Source organism: Cygnus olor, chromosome 14 (assembly GCF_009769625.2).
Source record: "Cygnus olor isolate bCygOlo1 chromosome 14, bCygOlo1.pri.v2, whole genome shotgun sequence".
In the NCBI taxonomy this organism is placed as follows: Eukaryota; Metazoa; Chordata; class Aves; order Anseriformes; family Anatidae; genus Cygnus; species Cygnus olor.
In genome coordinates this window covers 5,259,492-5,282,109 of record NC_049182.1, presented here as the reverse complement: position 1 = coordinate 5,282,109, position 22,618 = coordinate 5,259,492, and the positions used below count along the sequence as shown (strand labels likewise).

The window sequence follows — 22,618 nt, the reverse complement described above, 5'->3', positions numbered from 1 at the left end:
ATTATCCAGTTTTAAAGTAGGAAGACTTGAGACTTAACAGCATTTAGAGATCTTGCTATCGCTCAGGACTCCTGATCTTGCAGGCCCTCATGTGACAACTTCCAATGAAATCAGCAATTTTATAGCAACAATAATTCATACAATTCAGAGAAAAAATGGAAAAAAATATATGGCTGCTTGTGTAAACAGCACAATAACCTACAGCAGTACAAAACATATACCCCTTTTGGCTGGAGTTCACTATCAATAGCTCACTGCAGACTGTTTCTTAAACAAGCACTGTATCCGATTCCTGTGCAAGCAACAGAAAGCTTCCTCTCTGCAGAAAGAGAAGCAAGACTCTACATTTGGAGTGTTTCACCCAAGTAGCTCTTGCTCTTCTCTGAATCACTAAATAACAACATTTATAAGAGTGGAGTAAGTAGCTAAGTCGTAAGTAGCATCCGGGATTGCTATTCAGTAACATTTTATGAATCAGCAGTCTACAGCCATTACATCTCAGGAGCGATATCATTAAACAAAGCACAGATACCAAGAAAAAGTAGTAATACCTTTCAGACCCAAAGTCTGTAACTGGAACAGTTTTCCCAGCTCAAAAGGTAAAACTCGTAACAGGTTGTTATTTAAATGTAGTTCCCTGTAGACAGAGTAAAAATCATATAGGGCTGAAAACAGACCAAAGTTTGTCTTCAGCAACCTATAGTACAGGAGATTTAACTAAAAGAAACAACATACTAGCAAACCACAATACTCAAAAAACTTGAAGACTAAACAGCAATAGTTAGGGAAATCCTGCTGTACTCACACATACACAGACAGAATATGTATTATGTTGAAGTAAAGAGGAAAGCAGCTGTTTGGCAAGTTCATCTTAAAAAGTCAGGAATTTTGTAAACATTAACAATTATGAAAGCATTTAATAACTACAAGTGATCAAGTAGTAACAGCTCTGACAAACCAGACCATAAAACAGTACGGCTACAATTAAAAGCCAAATAAAGGGAAATTATAACCCAGAAAACAAATAAGCAAAAAATAAATAAAGTAGTACCATGACAGCACTACTAGAGCTATGACATTATCATGTTAGTACACAGTTAAAATTATTTTTGGTTAAGGTCTCTCATGAATACTGGTTTGCACTTTACATGGAGTAGGGAAAAGCAGAGTGCATGCCTCAAGTAATTTAATTCTTTCCGCTAAGCTTCTTTCCTTTGACACATAAGGAAAGGTAAGTGCATACTGATCTACTGTGTACGAGTTTCCAGACACAAAGAAAGAGTTGATCTGTGTCTCTGGCCAACAAGTAGTAATTTTCTGTTGTTTCCATAACTTCAACATTAGGATGAAATACGTGCTTTTTACCTTTCAAAAAGCAAAACGAATACAGGAACAGGTCTGAATTCTGATATCCTAATCAACTGGGCAGAGAAAATGGACTTGTGAGCAAGCTCTTCATTTTCTTAAAAGCATTCCAAGCTAAGTGGTGAAGACTTCCCTCAAAATTTTCAATATAAGGTTGCTACTTCAAAGTGTTTTCACCTTGGTGTCTAGAGACTCGAAAATTATTCGGGGAGGGAACGACACCAAACCTGGATGCCAAGAATTATGCTACTTGCTTTAGATTTCTATAAGACAGCATTCAAAGCATTGAGAAACATCACTTCTTCTAGCCTTGTATTTCAAAAGTAAATTCTACACTGTTCTTCCCTACCAGTGACTTCCAAAAAATTCTCTCAGTTTAACTGCATATTTAGAAACCTTGGTAAAAACGAAGCTGCTTGTTTCACAGATACTCTGGTGTGTGGAATAGCAGAAGATAAAGGAGGGGACTTTCTTTTTGATTGACTGGGTTATCTAGAAATGTTAAGTCATTACTCATCTGATTGCCAGACTATATAATACAACTGGTCACCTGTTTTGTAGTTACTTTTTTGTTTGTTTTGAATATAAAATCTCACAGATGAAAGCACGTATTTTAGACAGAAACTCAGAAGCCCACTGTGTTGTTATACAGTTTCTAAGTATGAACAATAAACATGGCAGGTAAATAAGGAGACAATATATTATTTAAAACAAAACAAAATATTCCCAACAGTTCTCAGCACTTCCATAGACATTTGAGACTTAAATGGATATTATTTTTTAGAGATAATATTCGATAAGACATTAAAAGGCTACTAATTTATTCTTTAGGAAGGTACCTTGTCCATTAAGAGCTTTTCAAAGCACTGCCGAAGTCTAAAAAAAGTTAGATTCTGTATGAATTGCAAAAAATATATCTATTCTAAATTCCTTTAGTGGAAAAATAGTGAGATGGAAGAATGGCATAAAAGTAAGTATCATTACATTTTCTCTCTTGGATGAAATGATTATTTTCTCTAATAAGCTTTGCCTCCTGGAACCCCTCCTTTACACAGCAAAGATGATAACAGCAAATTCCACTAGTTCTTTCAAGCATATCAAGAGAATCTGTTTTAGATCTGAGCTTTTCAAGGTAATATGTTAGAATGTTTTTTTTCCTCCTCTCTCCCCAAAGATGAGAAATCTTACTGCTCTCTCTGACACCTCTTTCTTGAGTACCTGCAGCAAAAACAGAGATGCAATGAGTCTTGGATGAGCTTTGCCGTACAGACCAAAAACAGAGCTCCAGATGTGAGAGTTGGAAGACCTGTTATCAATTCTAATGTGTGAGAGCACAAATTATTTCTGTGGCTCAGGGTATTAGCAATGCCCAGTGTTGAATTACCGTTAGTTTGAACAACTTCCCAGAACTTATGGGAAGCGTCAGCAGTAAGAGCTAGCCTGAAACATAAAACTACAGCAGAACTGAGACCTGCAGAGCGCTATCACACAGGATGCACTTACGGATTTTTCTTCACTTTCACCACAGTGAAAAGAAATCATGGATCAGCTGCAATTACTGAGGACAGAGAGAGTGCAGTGGATTAATGCACTAGCTTTTCACGTCTAGAGATCTGGATTCAAATTCTATGTTTATATCACAAACAGGAAACTGGTTTGGTCCTAGGCCTTGGCTACACATTTCACATTCACAAGATTTAGCATTCTCTACTTGGAAAAGGTTTAGGACTTGGAAGAGAGCTGAAACTTCATAAAGTTAGAATAAATTGGGAAAAATGTTGTGAAGATAGCATAGTATCTTTTGACTCTACTAATGACTCTACGGTGCTATGCTAACTCAATGTCATGAATATTAATTTTACAGCAACATTTTAGAAAGAAAGATTGATGAAAATAACATAATGCTGATGAAATGAAAAGATTAATTTGAAAATATTCCAGTACATTTAGGATTACTAGCTCATGTTATCTGAAGAATGGATAAAGGAGAGAAGAAAATTACTAATAACTGCTTTTAATTGAAGCAGTAATGCAAAACATTAAAAATAAAATACAAAAGAACAAGCTATTTCACATCTGATAACTACACAACACACTACAAAAGAGAGCTGCCAATTATATCCTAAAAAGTACAGTTCCTTTACTCAACCACCAAGACTGAGACTTAAAGTACTTTGGAATTTGAGCTTTTAGTACCAATTTAATTGGCTAGTTTAATCCTCTCCAACAGAGTGGACTTCTCTAAAGTAGAATAAAATGCAGTGACATATTTATGTACAAACTTGCTTTGCTTCCAGTTTTATTAAAGCTGTCCTGGCAGTCCATTTCTCTATTTTCTTCCTTACTTCCAATAACATTTCAATTACTTGTAGACTCACTGTTTTCTGGTTTTGAGAAAAGTTGGCCATAAACATCTTCAAAATTAAAAGTAATTAGGTCAATTACTTGTAACCATCTAATAAAACTAAAGATAAGGCTCTTCTTTTGGGTCAAGGGCAAAAGAATGTTGCCTGTAAATATTTACCTTTATATGTCATTTACATATTTACATAACAGTATATTACAGAGCAAAACACTGCAACCTTAATTATAATGTAAATAGTCATCACTATTCATGTTTGAGGTATCATTCCAGGCAAACTTTGTGCATTTTTACATTGTAAAATTGAGTGGAAAAAGTTGCATATAGTACTTTTTTTCCCCTCTTCAATTTGCATAGGAATGCAGTTACTTGAGAGTAAATGTGGGAAGGACATGATGTTAGAAAAATTGCAGTAGTTATAAAACCAAGAGAATAAGAAGTATTATTATTAGAAATAATTACTAAAGATGAATAAATAGGAAAAATAGTAGTTAGCATGACTGTGAATGTTTAATCGGACCTTCTTCCTACTTTCCTATGAGATAAAGGCAATTGTTTGTGCATCAGCATTTCTTAGAGAAGAACTCCACATAAAGATTTGTAAAAGAGTTTGGAAAGAGATGCGTAAGAGAGGAAACCTGACTTGGAAAGATATAAAATGGGTGACTGTTATCAAACTGAGCACTTCCGGAGCTCATAATGAACTGTTATACATTGGAATAGAATATCACAGAAAATCCAGCACTGCTATAAACTGCCAAGACTATACCAAGTATTCAGGGGGACAGGTAAAGAGTCAGGAAGGGGATATTTATTTATCCTTTCTGTTGACTAGAACATCAATATTATGCCAAAACCCAAGCTGTTTCTATAAGATAACAGGGAGTTAAAATTGTTCAACTGCTAAAACTTTTATACCTGAGTGACACCATGTTTCCGAGCTCTGCTGGTAAACTGCGGATTTTGTTAGAGGACAGGTCCAGATACACCAGATTGTGAAGCTTGGCAATGTCTGAAGGAATACGGGATAAGGAATTGTCACTGAGATGCAAAGCTGTCAAATGGGTCAGTGTCCACAACGATGAACTTAAGCTTCTCACTTTCCCTGTGGAAGGAATGTGGAGAAACAAAAATAAAAAATCCATTAATCATTGATTGTAGAGATCCAAAGAAATTCAGCGTTGTATGTGAGAATGTAAAGTGTCGCCAGGGACGCTTAGATTGTTTCTCCCCCAGTCCATGCCTAAATTTTGAGCACCTGTCTTTCGCAAGTCCCATATAAAACAACAGACATTTACTAACTGACCACACATTCGGTAATTCATAGAGGTTTAAGAAACATTTTTTCTATTACAGGTTATATTTGGGATGAAAGATGCTTCTTCAGTTTGCCCCTTATTTCTGTGTAACATCTTTCAAACCCAAAGTCTTTATTCTGTGGCATTAATCCAGCCAAGAACAGATAGAAGTACTATATTTGGGGTGACTAAAATGCTTGGTTAAGAACATGGATTTCCATCTGTTATTCAACTAAAAGTTGCATAAATTATTGCCAGTGATTTTAAAAAAAGGTATAATTTTTGTATAAACTGAAGGGTGGAAACATGGATTTGTGTTATAGAATCAAGATTCTTACACTGCTGCATGTGAACAATGTGAGATATAATCAGAAGAAGGTCTCAAAACATTTTCTCACTCCAAGACTTTTTTTTGGAAGAACTCTTTTCATTTACGAGTCATCTAACTGTGCCAATGGCATTGGAAGAAGAGTACCAACATCAATTTCTCCAAGGTGAAAAAGGTTTTGAAGGCCTTTAAAAACACCACCATTTAACTAGGTTTCTGCATCTGCAACCTTCAGGTACGAAATGCTATTCACATGTAAAGGCATGTAGCACTTGAATCAAGACACAGATTCAGTGATCTGGACAGAAAGAAAGACTCTTCTCACTTCGAACTACTTGTATTCTACAAATTTCTCTATTAGACAGTCAGTCATTTAGAAATACCACGTCAATTTTTGCAGTCTCTTGAAGAAATTCCATATTTAATCAAAATTTCAGCCTAAATTTACATCATTAGAAAATTTGTTGGATGTGATAACCTACAACACTGCTGTGTAATGTGTGGAAACCTTTAATGAGTCAAAAAGGTAAGCCTCAGTTTTTTATTCCTTCTTCCAGTGGAAGCGGGGTATCAATTTACCACAGGTGAATGTACCACACTGAGCGTACAACTTCTCTCCTATCGTTTTTTCATGTTCCCTAGATTTCTTGTTCAAGCCTGTACTACAACACAGGCTATTCATAAATTGCAATGAGATTGTAACTCAAAATCATTCCCCAGTTTCTTACCACTTATTTCCAACTCCGCCCAGTGTGATTTCTTTCCGTTGGCTGCTTCCTCTGAGGACATAATTGTGTACATCCTCCGTGGATCAGGTGGATCGTACTTTTCCTTGGGCATTCCTGTCAAGATAAAAAGACAAAGAATAAATTACGATGTTTTACCCTGTGAATTATTTAAGAGGTAATTTCCATTTCACAGTTATATATCATATCAGACGTTCACTCCAAATACATCTCTTAACTTAAAATAAAGACAACTTGTGACCATTTATAAACTTTACTGAATGGGAAAGCCTGCTATAAAAATAGATGAGCCCAGATTCCTGGTGCTCCCAGAATGACATATGACAATCCTCCCTCTACCCTCTGACAGTAATTTAACAAAATCTGTAAACCAATATACAGATTCTGTCCTGACACCTTTCATGAGTATTATGTATTTCACTGTATCCTTCTAAAAACAACCCAACGTATTGCAGTCTCCTTTGCCACCAAATTCTTCCTCATATAAACTGTGAAGAAAACAGTTGTCTCTGACCTTGCTTATCTACCAGTTCCAACGTTATTGCAATTCTCAACCCATCGCACAATTCAGAGCATCCAAGAAAAGAAAATTTCAAAAGGATCCTCAGTTCTTCAAGTCTGCAAAGCAACAGCCTTTTAATCCAAACCTTATCCTACTCTTTTGAATCTGAAAATAGTGCATCTAAGGTAGAGATTCCTGCCAGTTTCTTCAGTTAGGCATTTAACAATTACACTTATCTCCAGTACAAGAAGGATGTGGACTTGTTAGAGTGGGTCCAGAGGAGGCCACAAGAATGATCAGAGGCTGGAGCACCTCTCCTACGAAGAAAGGCTGAGAGAGCTGGGGATGTTCAGCCTGGAGAAGGGAAGGCTTGAGGGACACCTTATTGCAGCCTTTTGCATTTCAGTACTTAAAAGGGCTTATAAAAAAAGGTATCAACTTTTTACATGGGCAGATAGCGATAGGACAAGGGGAATGATACTAAACTAAAAGAGGGGAGATTGAGATCAGATACTATGAAGAAATTCTTTACAGTAAGAGTGGCGAGGCACTGAACAGGCTGCCCAGAGAAGCTGTGGATGCCCCATCCCTGGAGGTGTTCAAGGCCAGGCTGGATGGGGTTTGAGCAACCTGGGCTGGTGGGAGGTGTCCCCGTCCATGGCAGGATCTTTAAGGTCCCTACCAACCCAAGCCGTTCTATGATATGATGATTTTTCTCGGTCTCTTTCAGATCACTCCTGATAACTTTACCAGAAACATTTCTGAATTTCTTCTCATTTTATCGTATCCAATTGCGGACCGTCAAAGAGAAGGAGCAAAAATTCCTCTACAAAAAGCCTCCCTCCGGCAGTCCTATACATCAGCATACTTGTACTACCTCACTGCAGAGAGAAGGGAGGAAAATAAGGCATTCCTATCTTGATACTAAAAACCTGTTCTATAACCCTCTCTTTTGTATGTCAGGATTAAGAATTGCACTTGGGTTTTACTCAGTTAAAAAGGGAAAACAGCTTAAATATATTTTGATTTAAGTAACTGCTGTATTAACTTACACATCAGTTACATATTTTAAGGTTACAGAAGGCTTCCAATATAAATAGCTTTTATCACAGATTAGAAAAGTGCTTTTGCATAGCTCTATGTAGATGTAAGCGCTTTTATGGCAAAGAGTTCACCAGCTTAAACTGATGCACCCAAACACACAGAAGAGCACAAGCAGTGAGCTATAAAGTTATTTATATACAATAAAGAAGTTAAACAATACTGGCTCAAACGATATTTACAAGCAAGTTACAAGCAATATTATGCAATTGTTAAACAAAATATGTTATAGCAATATTATAATACTATCCCCAAAACAGTAAACAGAGAAAAAACTCCATTGGTTAAAATCCTGAGAACAGCTACCTACCAAATTTTTCAAGGCTATCAAGTCAATTTTTTTCCTGTCATTGGACAAACTGACTACATCAGAAAGTGTTGTACTTATCCAGAGCGTAAATCAATAATAACCTTTACAAGATTAGGCTATCAACCAGACTTGTTTCTCATGTATTGAATTTACTGGGAATTGTTTATTCTACATGTTAAAAACAAACAAAAATAACATAACTAATTATGTGTCTTAATTAAAAGTTTTTAGACCCCCAAATGCTTACTTTAATACAACAGCTCTTCTACTAACTCACACTCCTTCTTCCCCCCTTCCCACTCCCACTGCTCATCAAAATCAGATTTACCAAGCCCAAGAAAATTCCTCTTTAAGAAGTGAATGGTGGGAAAAATGATGAGATTATAAATAGCAGCTGGGGTGAGTTCATTAAAGGATGGCAATACCTGAGTACCCAGAATGCTAAAATCACGAAGTGTAATAATTTCTTCCAACTAAGCCAATTAAAGGAGGTAAAAGTTGATTGAAAGCCACAAGGAAGGTAAAATCATAACTTCTTCCTGCAGTAACTATCTAATCAGTGCAACAATACGTGGCAAAGTAATATATACAGCTTCTCTTCTGAAATTCCTATAAATTAGTAAGTTTTTCACAAACACTATTACCCCATAAGAGCACTGTTTTTTCAGGAAACATTTACCTTCCTTGGTCATTTGATATTTTCTCTTCCTGTGGTTCCCCAACTTAATAAACGTGTTCCAATTTTTCAAAACTAAAGCAGGTAATACTAGAGAGAAATCTCATCCAGCACAGCAATACGGATACTCCCTAGAGCACGGTCAATCACATGCACTAATTAACAGACTTGCTGGTACCAGCGGTACATGGCTCCTTCCTACTACAAGAGGATGACATACTTTTCCAAGGCGTTTTGTTAACGTGTACTAAAACAGCTGAAGAGTTGTAAGGATTGAAGGTTTTAACGCAGGATCCTGGTGCCCCCATGCTCCCAGTCCACCCCCGTCACTGCTCTACCCCTTGTTAGCACTCCTCCTCTTGACAGTTTTCCCTTTCTCACTGCTGCAACTCAAACTGGGCAATTCTGTGTTGCTGAGGATTGCCAAGAGCAGAAAAAGCAGCAAATGCACACGAGGCCTCCTTGCTAAAGGAGTGCTCCTGGCTGTGAGGCAGGGCAGCTACGCCAGCAGGCATCCAGCTGCTGATCGGCATCGCTGATCCCAGCCACACCAGAGCACCAGGGGAATCATCCTACCAGGTATTAGTGCGTCTTTATTCATTGCAGAGTTCAAGATCTGTCAGGCACTGACACCAAGGCTAAATGTGGGTCACATTTCACAGGTCATCATGAAATATGAACATGATACCTTGAACTAAATATCAAAACTTGCAGTTGAAGGAAATTACTCTCTTTTACAAATCGCTTTCATCTTTCCCCAGCTCCCCAGTTCAAAATTTAGAACCTGCTGAGGTACTCTGGTTCACTGTTGAGGTAAATGTTAGATTAAGTGATAGAGTTTTGTCAGACTAAAGCAATTTTACGAAGCACAAAACGGTACTGAACAACCTTAAAGCTTTTGGTAACTGCAGCTTCAATAACATAACTAACATGATAATTCACATCTCATTTTCAAAAGAGCTTTCACCATCTGCAATTTTCACTTGCACCAACACAGACTGGGGGAAGCACCACTGAATATTCCCCTGTTGTTATATGCAGTAAGTCTGTTGGTAAGGGACAAAAGGTTTATAAACAAAGTTATGACACAGATGCCCAGAACACATTCCAGACTACAAAAATTGAATGAAGAGGACACTGAAGTATGTTTAAGTGCAAATAAAATTGTTTACTATCTTGTACTAGGTTATTGCAATTGCATTTAAGAGTTGTAAACACAGAAGGGCTTTAAGAGGAGGACAGCTGCCCATTCCTACCCTAGGTCACTCAATCCTAACGTGGAATTAACACTCCTTACCCAAAGAAGCTGAGCTGAAACAGGTTGGTGGTGTCAACAGCATAAAAGATCTGGCATAGGAAATTAGACCTGGAGTCTTCGACTCCAGGGATGGTACCCAAAGACAGCAGAATGGGGAAATGGTGAACCAAGGCAGACCAGGCTGTTCGTGGAGAGGTGCAGGGGCGGCGAGGATCAGAAAGGGAGAAGAAAAATACTAAAGATTGTGAAGTCAAGGGAGGGCAAGCTGTCAAAAGAAGAGCTGACAAAAGTGGCCAATACGACAAAAGGAGGATGGAGCACTGGCTTTGGTTTCGCTCAGGAACAGATCACTAGAGACAAAGCTAAATTTCCCCAGGATTGAGTTGCACCAGCACCAATTGCTGCCTGTCTCTCCAGATTAAAGTAATGAGTGCAGTAAGGTGATTAACAGCCAAGCTAGGTGCTGGTTTAGAAAACTATCCTGGAAAAGAGAAGGTGTGATTACCGGCAACTGTGTGAGTGGGTGTGCTGCTCTATTAAGCAGGTGCTGCTCTGCTGCTGAAGAGCATTTATAATGAAAACACTGGTGCTATTAAGAGTGCAGTCTCGGGAAAAGTCAGTGGCCTAGAAAAGGAGGATTTGGAGGAGGTGCCTAAAGGCCAAGTCATTTTAGCTCCTCTACTGTCTAAAGAAGAATGCAAAAAGATTCAGAGTGCTGCTTGAGAAGGTCTATGGAATGGTAAGTCTGCTTGGTTATAGCAACATGGAATGTAAAAGCTAGAATACAAGGTAGTTAATGATCCAAACAACTCTGTAAAGTACTAATAAATAATGTCTCTAAAATAGAGATGATAGCCTTGTAGAACTACCTTGAGTGGTAGGGCAGAAAAGAGTTTGTTTTACTCCCGTTCTTCTCTTCTGTCAGTTCTACAAAGTTGAAAGATTGTGGGGAGATAGCTTTCTGCTTACTCTTGGAATGCTGCTCACCTAGCTATTTTGATTAAAACTTTTTTTCACTTAAAACAACAACAAAAGCCTACAGCATTTCTTCATATCCTGAAATGATTTCTCTAAGACCACAGATAAATTAACTCTATTTCAAAACTAAATGTATTAGACCACTCCTGTAGGCCAAGTTTACTCTTGAGCCTCCATAACATTGATGTCACTATAAATAGAGGTATTATGTTATCTACAGAAAACTTCCTATAAATCCTAGGTTCTTCCATACCAAATTTTAAACTAGACAAAGAAAACTTTAATTCTAAAACTCTTCTGAAAATCATGAAACATTGAAAACAGCTTAAGTTAATGCTCAGATACGAGTTTAACATCATCTGATCCAATCACTTATTCTGAAAGAACTATTTTGATATTTATGAAGTGAATATGAAGTTGATATTTATTTTTTTTGCCCCACACCCCTCAACTCTAATACTGGATGACCATATCTGACCACTCTTTTGCAGCCTTGTGCCTCTGACCTTTAAGCTCTTTCATGTAATCCAAAGCTTCATTTGAGAATGGACTTCAAGGGCTTTCCCCACAAGTATCTGATGCCAAAACTGAATAGTACATCTTGATTTCAAAGTTAATTTGGGATCTTCTTTGCTCCCCCAGCCACTTGCCTTGTGGTTTCACACCACACTAAGCAGAACTAAGCTGGTCCTGCTGTAGTTCCTTCCTCCCCAGGACTTTGCATTTCCACTTCACACTTGCATCAGCAGAAGGTTAAGAGACTTAAACTCGCCAAAATCAAAGGTGGAAGGAAAAAGCAGGAATGTATTTAAGGGTGCCCAGTTTCCTGAATTACAGTAGTAACTGACCTGTGGATTCACAACAGAGCTGTTTATTTGACTGAAACAAAACAACAACATAATTGGTTTTGGCCACGCCTACCTGAAAGCTGTTCTTGCAAAGCAGGAAGCAAAATCTTGCTTCCAACTACCCTCATCCATTCATTAGTTAAATAGTAACACTGAACAAAGTCTAAAATCCTAAGTGAAGTCAAAGTACAATGATTCTTAGATAACAAAACTGTAGTAGTTCTAGAAATGTATAGGCTAATAAAAATGTTAACCTGCATTTGAAGGGTTAATCTATGGTTGAGCTTTATTAGGAAGAACAAAAATCATTGCTTTAAACTCTGAATAATGATCCTTTTTAAAGGGAATGCAGAACAGAAATGCATCTAAAAGATACCTACTACACCTTGGAAAAAAGTCCTTAAGCTAATTTCATAGTGTTGTACTTGTGTTTATGATAAAATTTAAGATTTGTTAAATAACCTGTTCTTTCAAGGATGCTTATTTCGCTCGTTCCCACTCAAAGTAACACTACCTGTTCTTTAAACAAGTGTTTTCTCAAGATGAATTAAGCTTATTACTTTCATGTTCCCTTCACTGTTGACATTTTATTTAGCAAGTTATGAATTTCTATGGGAATTTAATTACATTTCAGCTTGAAGTAGAGGCAACAGCCTTATGTAAATGGACACTGCCCCTGGCTGGATGACAAGGTGCAACATCTGTCTTCTTACTGAAAAACAACAGGAACTTAAACATGTTTATGGTAAAGGTCAGGCCCTTCAGAATTTCAAGCATTTGAAGGGATGAGTTGAGTCAATGACTGGATTTACACAAACTAGTTAATGATCTTAATCCTGAAAAATATGGGAAAAAAGGATTCATAGGCAAGACACTATAGTGGAGAAAGGAAGCAAACAAGTACCCAATATATCCTGGCTGAACCTCAAGTGTCACACGAAGTAAACTCAGTGTCATTCCGCTAAAGTTATTTGGCACACAGACATGGCCACCTGTCTGCCTGTACAGCCCCATAAAACTTAGAGAAATGTATGTTGTCCTCTGTGTACTTGATACTGTTCCAACGAAGTTTTTGAAACTTTGTGCCAGTCTTATTCTATCTGTTTTATTCAACATGTATTAATGAAACTTATTTTAAAAAGTTTGATTTAGTTAAAAATCTTAACATATGCTATGACTCTGGTCTTCCTAACCAGTAGCAGGTATAAGCAATAATACTGAAGACTTGCATCCTACTGTGAAATATTGCTTCTGGTAATATTTTGCTGCAATACCTAACTGTGCAAATAAACTAAAGTTCAGAAATGCAGGGGTAAGCCAACACCTAAAAAAAACCTCCTGAGAATTAAAGCTTCCTCAAAGGAGAGGTAATCCATATTAAAGCAGATCAGAACTAACACTACAAATATTTTGATGCTGAATAAACAGGATTTTAAGGACTGGTCTATCTATTGAAATGCAACCTTACATTTAACACTGTACTAGAGAACATGATTGCTCTGTTGAAACATACAAAGAAAAGTGTTACAAGAAAACACAGATCCCTACCACCACCAGTATGCTACTCTTAAGTAAATATCATCTGTGTAAACACCTATTTATTTGTTGAATAGTGTAGAGAGTCTTGGCATTAATAGAAAAAAGCCAATCATTTTTTTCATAATAGCATTGAAAATATAAAACTAGGAAAAAAAATCAGACTGGAAAATTAGCTCAAGGGTAAGACCAGAGTTTTTCAGACTATATACTGTGAGTTCAGAATTTACCTCTCCCTGCAGTGCACATTACAGCTGCTTGCACAGGCAGAAGTGGAGTACCACAGGGGAGCAGCACAAGTATGATTCTTTAAAACAGCCCCTACCCCCCAGAAATTTGGGGAAAATGTCAAGATTCCTTTAATCTAAGGTATAGCTTAATGTTGGAATAATCTAAACTTAAAAGAAACAAACACAAAGTTAATTGCCTCATTTCAAGAGGTCTTTCACTTGGTATGATCGCATACGTGTCAGGGGCTGTTAGCACAGTAAGATTTAATGGCTTCATCAGGGAAGTAATGCTGCTTCATCATATTTTAAGGACTTCTAAAAGCAGAGTTTCACCTGACTGCCAATACAGAACCACAAGCTACCCTTCCTCTTTTGCAGACTTAAATAATGCAGTGGTATGTGAGCGTGCATTGCAACCACGTAATAATGTAAGATACTGATTAAGTCAATATATGTTAGCTCACGTGAGTATATCTGAAATATGGCTAATCAGATCAAGTTTAGTTTTGCATAAATAGGTGGTACTACAGAAAACTTGTAAGCTGACAAATGTTTTAATATTCTTTCACAAAATCTATGAAGAGTTAAAAATTCTGCAAAGCCCTTAATCTAACTGAAGCCGACTAAAATGAAATACAACCCTCCTGAAACCTTTAAAAAAGAGGAGGAGGGGAGGGGGGAAAAAAGAGCAAAGCATCCCAGTTCATATCAACTAAGCCATAAAGTCAAAGGATATGTTTGCTGTTTTCAAATTAGGAAGGCCTGATCAGACTATAGCACCTAAATGGGTCAGGCTTTAAGTTTCATCAAGTCTAAAAATCAGCTAATTCATTTTTAAAATGAGCATGTTATTGAATTTTAACCTTCAGGTATTTAGAATGTAATAAAGGTTTCTTTGTCCTTAACTACGTGTTTATGGAAACGCAAGCTGCCCAGTTACAAGGTGCTTGCCAGGGGTAGGGAGGTTGCCATTTTCCAGTCCTCTCCTCCCCAGCCCTGCCACCCCTCCACTCTACCTCCATCGTGATTTCCCATCAGCTGAGCAACCTGCAGCCCAGTATTTTGATGGAGTACGTGTAACCCTCTGAACCTTGCAAGGAGTGAAAAATGTATTTACCATAGCTTCACTAATGCAAAGCAGTGATTTTCACTTCCATGTTCAGTTGCTCTAAAGATCAGGTTGGGCTCAAAAGAGAACTCTAAAATGTTCAGAGTACAAAAGGCATGTTTCAGCACAAAGGTCCTTGACTGCTCCATCTTTTAGACAGATCTACACGATAACACTTTATCTGAATCATGATAATTCAAATTCCCACCCCTTAGCCTGCTCAACATCTAAGGATTAGAAATACCGTTTCCAAATGTTCTCCGTGTAACACAGAGTCCAGATGATTAGAATAGTTCTTAATTATCAGCAATTATACATAATTATGCCTATAGTAAAAGGCTGCTGTATACAAAACAAGCATTAGTGCAAAACCAAATTGCAAAGCAAAGACTGACCTTTAACTGGTATCCCTAGAAACACTTTGGCTAGCTAATGAGTACTACACCACGTTCAGATTTTGTATTTTCTATTTCATAGTATTCTGAAATGCCAATATACTAAAAGACTAGTCAGGTTCACTAATTGCTTTAAGAATTTACTTTCATTACGTTATTCTATACTGTACAAATAAGATGGAACCTAGAAGATCAACTCTAAATGGAAAATTTCCATCTTAAAACACTCAGCTTCAAGTTTTAAAAATGTAAACAGATTCTAAGACCAAAGCTCAAAAGCTTTGCCTACAAACACCTTCAGAAAGATAGTGAGAATGGTCTTGTAGATAAAAACATTAATAAACACCAATTCTTATTCCATATCTTGTGTCCAGACAATCATATTTGACAGTTACAATTTCTCATCATGGAAAACTATTTTGTTTGAAGTACTGCATAATTTCTTATCTTTGTGCAACTGAAACCATTCTATATGCTGGCCTATATACCATAAGGATCCTTACCACACTTCCCTTTTTTCCATCTGCAGAATAATTTCCATGTTTCTGTTACTTAGCGGGTGAAAACATGAAGTTGCCATGCATAACGTTACTCTGTATCTTTGCCTTGCAATAGAATTTAACTGTAAGAGACAACCTAATTATTTTATTTGGACATTAGCTCGTTTTCAGTGTTCCTGCTATAGATCTGAATGACTATGACAAAATATTCCAAATATAAAAATAGTTCCAAAGTACATTGCCTTCCTAAAAATACTTAATAGATGTTTAAACACACTTGCAAATATTAGTTGCTAAATTAACTAAAGTTCAGCACGTTGCAGAATTCATTTATGCATGCTCTACCTATCTGACAGAAGCAACCAGACTACTCAGAGATCCTTTACTTTGAATGAGACCAACAAGCCCGAGAATGTTGTTTCACAACCACTCTCCTGCACAGCAAAGACCACTCAAGATTCCTCTGTCGACCCCATATTCTGCTTCTTCACCCTGCTCAGTTGTGTTGGAGCAACTGCTGGTGAGCCAATGCTGTAAGCCAGCAATGATACCCAGCTAGGAAGGTGGGTTTTGGTGGTGGCGGTTTCAAAAATTAACGCTTTAGTCACGTCACTGGTTGGTTTTCAGCACTCTTCCAAAGATAGTTGCGCTATCTTTGGTTGTACTGACACAGGTTATGTGAGGTAATGAACAACCCGTGTAGCAGTTTTCCCAGCTCTGCCACTGGAAAGAAAAGTCTTCACATGCTGCTATTCTTAATTCCTACGTGAACTGTGATTATACCAGAAGACACCACGGGGCTACCAAATCTATTGCTCCCTGCACAGGAAACACCTGTGCCAGCACAGGCAGCTATTGTAAAATCAGTTCTCAAATCTCCAGGATTAGATCTTTCATGATGTTCCTCAGCAAAGATTACTTTCTAGTTTTAACTATTTTCCAAAGATCACTTGTTCCTAAAAACTCTTGTCCCTGAAAGTACTTGTCTATTTACAGACAGACTGTGATTAAGGTAGCACTGAAATTCCTCTGTTTGAGTCCACAGGACCTTTGCTTTGTCAGGCAACCCTCTTCTATCGGGTGGACAACTGTTAAAACTTTAAAACAAGAATGAACAAGAATTCATGGTGAAAGCTTGACGTAAAACATCTCAATGCTTTTTATTATTCAGCCGTTTATGATGCAGGCTCATTGTTCTGACAGGAGATACAGATCAGACTGCATACATGCAAATCTTGCTTTGCTTTATTTTAGTTTTGAGTCTTCCTGTCTTTGCAGGTGTTGTTTCACTGAGTTCCAAAAAGCATGTGAAAGGATCTGTCTGTGAAGCACAGCCAGTTTTTTTTTTCCTGATCTCTGACCTGCAAACTGATATAAACAGAAACTTTTGTGGGGCTCCATTTAAGCCAGATCAACTTGCAGGATCCATGCTTCACTCATTAATACACTCCAAAACATCCCGAGTAGTAAAGCTACATGGATCATCTGAAATATGAAGGACACGAAGTTATGGTACCCTTCATGGTCTCCTAACCATGGCAAAGGGCTGTACCCTAACACCATGATCTATCACTTGTATTGTTTTAGTGTGTTCTACAAAGCCCCAGCCTTCAAACTGGCACTGAGATTCCCCCCTTTCCTCAACAAGGCAGCAAAGAGCTCAAGGAGGCTTTGGAGGTATTGCTACGAGAAAATGGTACAAAGTCTTTAGGACAGCCTTAAGCAAGAAGCTGCTCAATTTGCCTACCAGGAACATACAAGACACAAGAAAATCATCAAAGTATCAGGGCTCTGATCACAGTATCTACATGGCGGCCTCCATAAAATACCTAACATGTTTACCAGTTTAAAAAAAAAAAAGAACCACAAAAAAACCCTCTTCCTTCAGAGCTCCATTACAGTACAAACCGGAATACTAACAGCAAGTATCTTATTTCTCAAGTAAACAACTATGTATACATTTTCTGCTCCTAGCCCCTCCTTGATCCCTTTGCTAAAAAAAGCCCTCTGAGGCATTAAAAAAAGGATTCATGTTGCAGTCCTACAAAAGAGAAAATGGAGTTGTTGCCAACTTTTTTTTTTTTAAATAAATAAGCACCATCTTGGAAGCGTAATTAGTAGCTCGAAAGGATATGTTAAGCATTTAAACTGCTTTTTCTATGGGGCCTGCCTAAGCATTTGTATGCTTGAAGACTTCACCTGCAGAAATCACGCAATTAGAAAGTGTGAGTGCAAGTCCCCAAGCTTATGCCAAGCTTCCTTGTTGAGTGGACTTCTACAACCTCATCTCAATGCGGGAACGATTTATGTGACTTAATACAATGCTAATAATCTGGCATGATATTGTACAATAAACACACCTCCAAGTGTGAAGCACCAACGCTGAAGGGGAATACAAAGCAGATGAAACCCTGCGGTGACTCAGTCTGAGCACTTTATGTATAAAACCTTCAAAATTACACCATGAAGAAGTCTAAATTTAAACTGGATGGAAAATAGCGTAAGCTCTTAGTACATTGAAAAAAATAACTTTGATACATTGTAAGCAATAGGGCAAAGGCCAACCTCTGTATCATGCAACTAGGACTAAAATCTAGAGGTAGGGTCTGTTGAGATTATTTTCATGGGGTTTTAAGGCAAATAGTACCTTTTAAGTTCATCATATGTTGTTATTACCTTTGAATATTACATATTTCATCTAAGAAAAAAATAAAACCTGTATGTGACATTTGTTGTATGTTCTTTCAGTTATGAAGACTGAAAGGCATTTTCATTCATAAAGGTACAGCCTGCATATAATCTTCACTGGACGTGGCCCCAGTTGGGCCGTGGATGTAATGTTACAAGCTGCACCCATGCACTCGTACAGCCAAAATTACATGACAAAACAACAGGATAATTTTAGACCTCAATAGTCTGATAGCAAACAGAACCAGGAGGCCTGCAGCCTCTGCAGCAGGGGCTGCCTGTTGTAGCAGGTGCTGCACAACTGGAATTAGGGATTCACCACCCAGCCTCCTAGGCATGGTGGCAATATAAACAATAGCACACACTGCACTACAAGCAAAAATACTTCACTTTTTGGTGATAGTTTAGCAAGACCACTTTTATTTACACTGCCATGTTTTTAAAAATAGTTATTTTTTGATGGTCAGTTGGGAAAGTGTTTTCAGTTTGCTCAATCCTGGGAGAATTCTACCCCATTTTAAAGAACGTTTTCCATTATGCATATTGCACTTGCATAGAAAATAAGTCTTCCTAATATCTAGTACTGACTGATCTTAATGATTTTTACCTTGATGGGTACCATGCTCATTCAATTTGTGGCCCTTTGTGACATGTTTTCAAGTCTTCATATATAAAACATCAGAAGTATTTACCTGCCCATGCAGTATTACAGTTTCATCTATCTTTATATTTCAGATCTTCCTCTAAAATTCAAGCAAAGTAACCAGCCTGAACACATCAAGACTGTATTCAGAGTTCAACTTCAAAATGCAAACTGAAAAGGGGTGCATGGTAGTATCCTTTTTATAAATGGACTGATCCAAGCGATTCAGGTGAAAAGTGAATAAAGAGTTAATCCAAATGCGAAGGGCTCCATTTCAGTAATAGCATGAATAAAACCCCCACAGAAGGCTTCATTGCTAGCAGCAAACTCCACAGAGTCCAGATGAACCAGCAGGAAGAACAGAGGGTGGATAATCCTGTAAAATTACCCCAGTGGAAATGTTGATAAATTCCCAATTACGAGACCTGCTCTAGAATGAAAGAAAAATGCAAGATACAACACAATTACCAGTCAACACTTGCACATCTTTGCATTTAAGCCAGACAAAAACCACAGGTATTTCTTAATCCCTTGAATTTTGAATTAGTTACCCATTGTGGTGAAATCTAGATTAAGAAAATAAGACCCAGAAAAAAAAAAAAAAAAAAAAACTGGAGATCTGCAACTCTGCTTATAAAGCAAACACCTGCCTGTGGAGTTATATTTTCACTAGTACAGTTTTCTGTGTGTTTACAGAGACAGATATCTGTAATGAAAAAAAAAAGGCAACAACACCAAAACCCAACCCTGTTTTACTGTATTTGTTCTGACTGTATTTTTGTGTGACTAAATGCAAATAAAGCTTCATGTGAATTTTTACCATTCATGGAAAAATTACTGATAAGAACGCATTCACAATATACATGTGTATCAAGATGGAGAGGCAGATGTACAGATACGTACTTTTCTAGAGCTTTATCTGATCCCAAGCTTAAAGTTCTCTACGAATTGCAACCCAGAAGTGGTGCGGCGCGGGATCCAGCCCTACTGACCCACTTCTGCGCTTCAGCGTGCGCCCACCTCGGGATTTCAGCCCCTGCAGACCCGTCCCAGAGCCTCCCTAAAACCCACCCACCTCGCGGCTGGCTCAGTGAACGAATAATCGCCTGCTGGGAAGTTCTGGAAGCCCGCAGCCCCCACCGCGCCGAGCGCGGAGGCCCCGCGGGAGGCCCTGTCCCAAATCCCCTCTGTTTATCCCCGCATGTGTGCGCCCCCCCCCCGCCCCACATGTCAGCGCAAGCCCAGCCTCCCGCTCGCCTGCATTGGCCGCCGGGGCTGGCAATCAGGCCCCGAAGCCTCCCCCCGGTTTATTTCCCTTCTCCCCAAGGCGAGCAGGGCCGCTCCGGCCTCCCGGTGCCCGCCAGGCCTCGCCCCGCGGCCGCCAGCCCCCGCGGCCCGGGGCCGCCGCGCGGAGCCGCCCCAGGAAGGCCGGCTGGAAAATGGGGGCTCTGGACGATCATCAGATTGATGTCATTTCCCTCTGCCTTTGTTTAATTATTTTAAACTCGATCGCCCGGTTGGAGAAGAAAATAAAAAATAAAAATAAAGAAAGAAAGAACTTAAGGCTTCCAGATGCCATTATACTAATTTCTCCTAATTGCCTCCCCGATGCAAATAAAGCCGGGCTCTTCGGCGAGAAGCCGCCCGGCTGCCCCTCGGCGGGGTGCGCAGCGCCCAGCCCCTGCCCCGCGGCTCCTGCCTGCGCCCTCCGCGGCCGCGGAGCCCCCCTCGGGGGGCGGCGTCGTTGTCGCCGTCGTCGTCCCCCTTCTCTTCCTCCTTTCCCTTCCTCCTTCCCTCCATCATCATCTCCGCCACGGCCGCCGAGCGCTGCCCCGCGGGCTGCCCCCCCCCCCCCCCCCCCCGCCGGGGCAACCCCTCGCCCCCTCCCCGCTCCGTGCCACCCCCAACAAAACACCCCCTCCCCTTCCTCCCCAAACTCTAAGGGACCCCCCCCTTCCCTTCTCGCCATAACAACGCCGCTCCCCTCCCCCATCACCCCCCCCCAACAATTAATTAACCCCCGCAGCCCCGCTCCCCCCCCCCGCCGTCCCCCTTAAGCACGAGCCCCCCCTCGAGGCGAGGCGCCGCGGCCGCACGTCGCCCCGCCGCCCCGCTCCCTACCTGTGGCTGCAGCATCCCCGTCCCCCCGCCGCCCTCGCTCCGCCGCCTGCCTGGCTCTTTGTTTCCTGCCGCGGGCCGGACGGGAGAGCGGCTCCCCCCCGCCTCCTCCTCACACTCATTGAAAGCAAACAAGCATCATGGCGGCGGTGGCGGCGGCGGCGGCTGCGGGCGGGCCGGCCCTCCTCCTCCTCCTCCTCCCTCTCCTCCTCCTCCTCCTCCTCCTCCTCCTCCTGCTGCTGCCGCCCCGCCTGCCGAGGCCGCCCACACTCCGCGGCTGCGCAGCCTCAGGCCGCGGGGTGCCGCTGAGGGGGCCGCGGGACTTGGGGTGGGGGTGCAGGGGGTCCGCAGAGGGCCGGGGGGTGGGGGGCAGTGTGTCACGAAACGGGGGTTGGTTTTGTTGTGGGCTTGGTTTTGGGGGGGTTGTTTTTGGGGGGGTTGTTTTGGGAGGGCTTGTTTTGGGGGAATTGTTTTGGGGGGATTCCGTAGGAAGTCGAGGAGGGGGAGGCATGTGGGCGAGGAGCGAAGGAGGAGACGGAAAAGTAGATAAAAGTAGCACGTCAGGCGTATTTTTTAAAGGCTGAGCTGGTGTAAATGATGTACAGCAGCGAAACAGTTCCCAGTGTGAGTCCAGGAAGCCTAATTAAAGTGATCACTTGATTTAACTTTAAATTTTCCTGCATAAGTATGAATCAAGAACGCAGGCTTGCAGCATATGACCTTGGGCATGATGTGGATAGCATGTTGAGTGCCCCTTAGTGCAGGGGATCATCTATATATCCCTTCTATACATGTATGTACCAAATCCATGCCCCAGATCCTTTGCTGTGAGGTTTTCATGAAGTGTTTGCCATGAAATGGCCACCGACTTCCCATCGGCACCCCTGCTGAAACTCACGTTGCACATCGTTTTCTTATTCAATTAATGGATGTGTACCCAGATACCTCGAAAAATAGAAGACATTGTTTTCAAGTGTAGTTACTGCTGCCACTGTGTGAAAAGATTTTACTGTAAGATGCGAGAAATTGTGCTAAGAGGTGGTGGGAAGGTACCATCAGTGGTGTGGTACTGGCCAAAGCTATAAATAACAATTGCAAAATGAAGTGAATTTCCCTTGATTATCATACTGTTGTAATGTTCAAGCATTGGTGATGCAGCAGCAAATGTGCACCACCTCATCAAAAGGAATCGTAAAGAGAAAAATCCCAGATATCCAACCCTGTGTCTGAAATCAGAAAGCTGAAAAAGAATCAAAGCCTCACCTGTTTTGGTATAACTGGATACAAATCTGGAAGTAAATGGTACTCTCATTGTGCAGCAAGGCCTTCTAACAGTTTAAAGGCAGAACTGAACCTGGTTCTGCTGAGGAACACCAGCAGTAACCCACGAGAGCAGCGCTTTGAACAGAGAGGCCTCTGGCATGCTGCGTACCGAGTCTGCTCCTAAAACCTCCTTCTCAGAAAGGCTTAGCCCTGTGGCACTCAGTTTGGGAAATAATCGTGCTGTACTTCAGATTTCTGTTCGGCCTTATCGTATCACATATCTGAAGGGTTCTCAGATGATAAACTGTCTCCCTGCCGCAAGGCGCAGTGCTGCGTTAGAGATACCTGAGCTGGCTCAGTTACTG

General features: G+C 40.2%; 1 protein-coding gene and 1 long non-coding RNA gene across 8 annotated transcripts in view; one reads left to right on the top strand and one right to left on the bottom strand.

Annotated features, from left to right (window-relative positions):
* CNOT6 (CCR4-NOT transcription complex subunit 6) overlaps positions 1-21,220 on the bottom strand; it is a 32,793-nt gene extending 11,573 nt beyond the window's left edge. For 2 of the 7 annotated variants that reach the window (XM_040573173.1, XM_040573179.1), the window contains exons 1-4: positions 20,994-21,220; positions 6,082-6,195; positions 4,646-4,832; positions 552-637 (exon numbers count right to left, since the gene is read on the bottom strand). In XM_040573173.1, coding sequence (XP_040429107.1) covers positions 552-637; positions 4,646-4,832; positions 6,082-6,193 — 385 coding nt within the window. In that variant the 5' untranslated portion in view covers positions 6,194-6,195; positions 20,994-21,220. Of the gene's footprint in view, positions 1-551; positions 638-4,645; positions 4,833-6,081; positions 6,196-8,012; positions 8,036-8,259; positions 8,328-18,921; positions 19,303-19,775; positions 19,917-20,993 lie in introns of those variants that run through there. The other 5 variants (XM_040573174.1, XM_040573176.1, XM_040573180.1 and 2 more) reach the window with 5 other exon arrangements.
* Positions 8,323-19,102, top strand: LOC121077734. Its single transcript, XR_005824277.1, has 4 exons — positions 8,323-10,685; positions 15,571-15,665; positions 15,898-16,104; positions 18,965-19,102. It is a non-coding gene; the product is annotated as an uncharacterized LOC121077734 (long non-coding RNA).
* Positions 21,221-22,618: the final 1,398 nt, after the last annotated feature.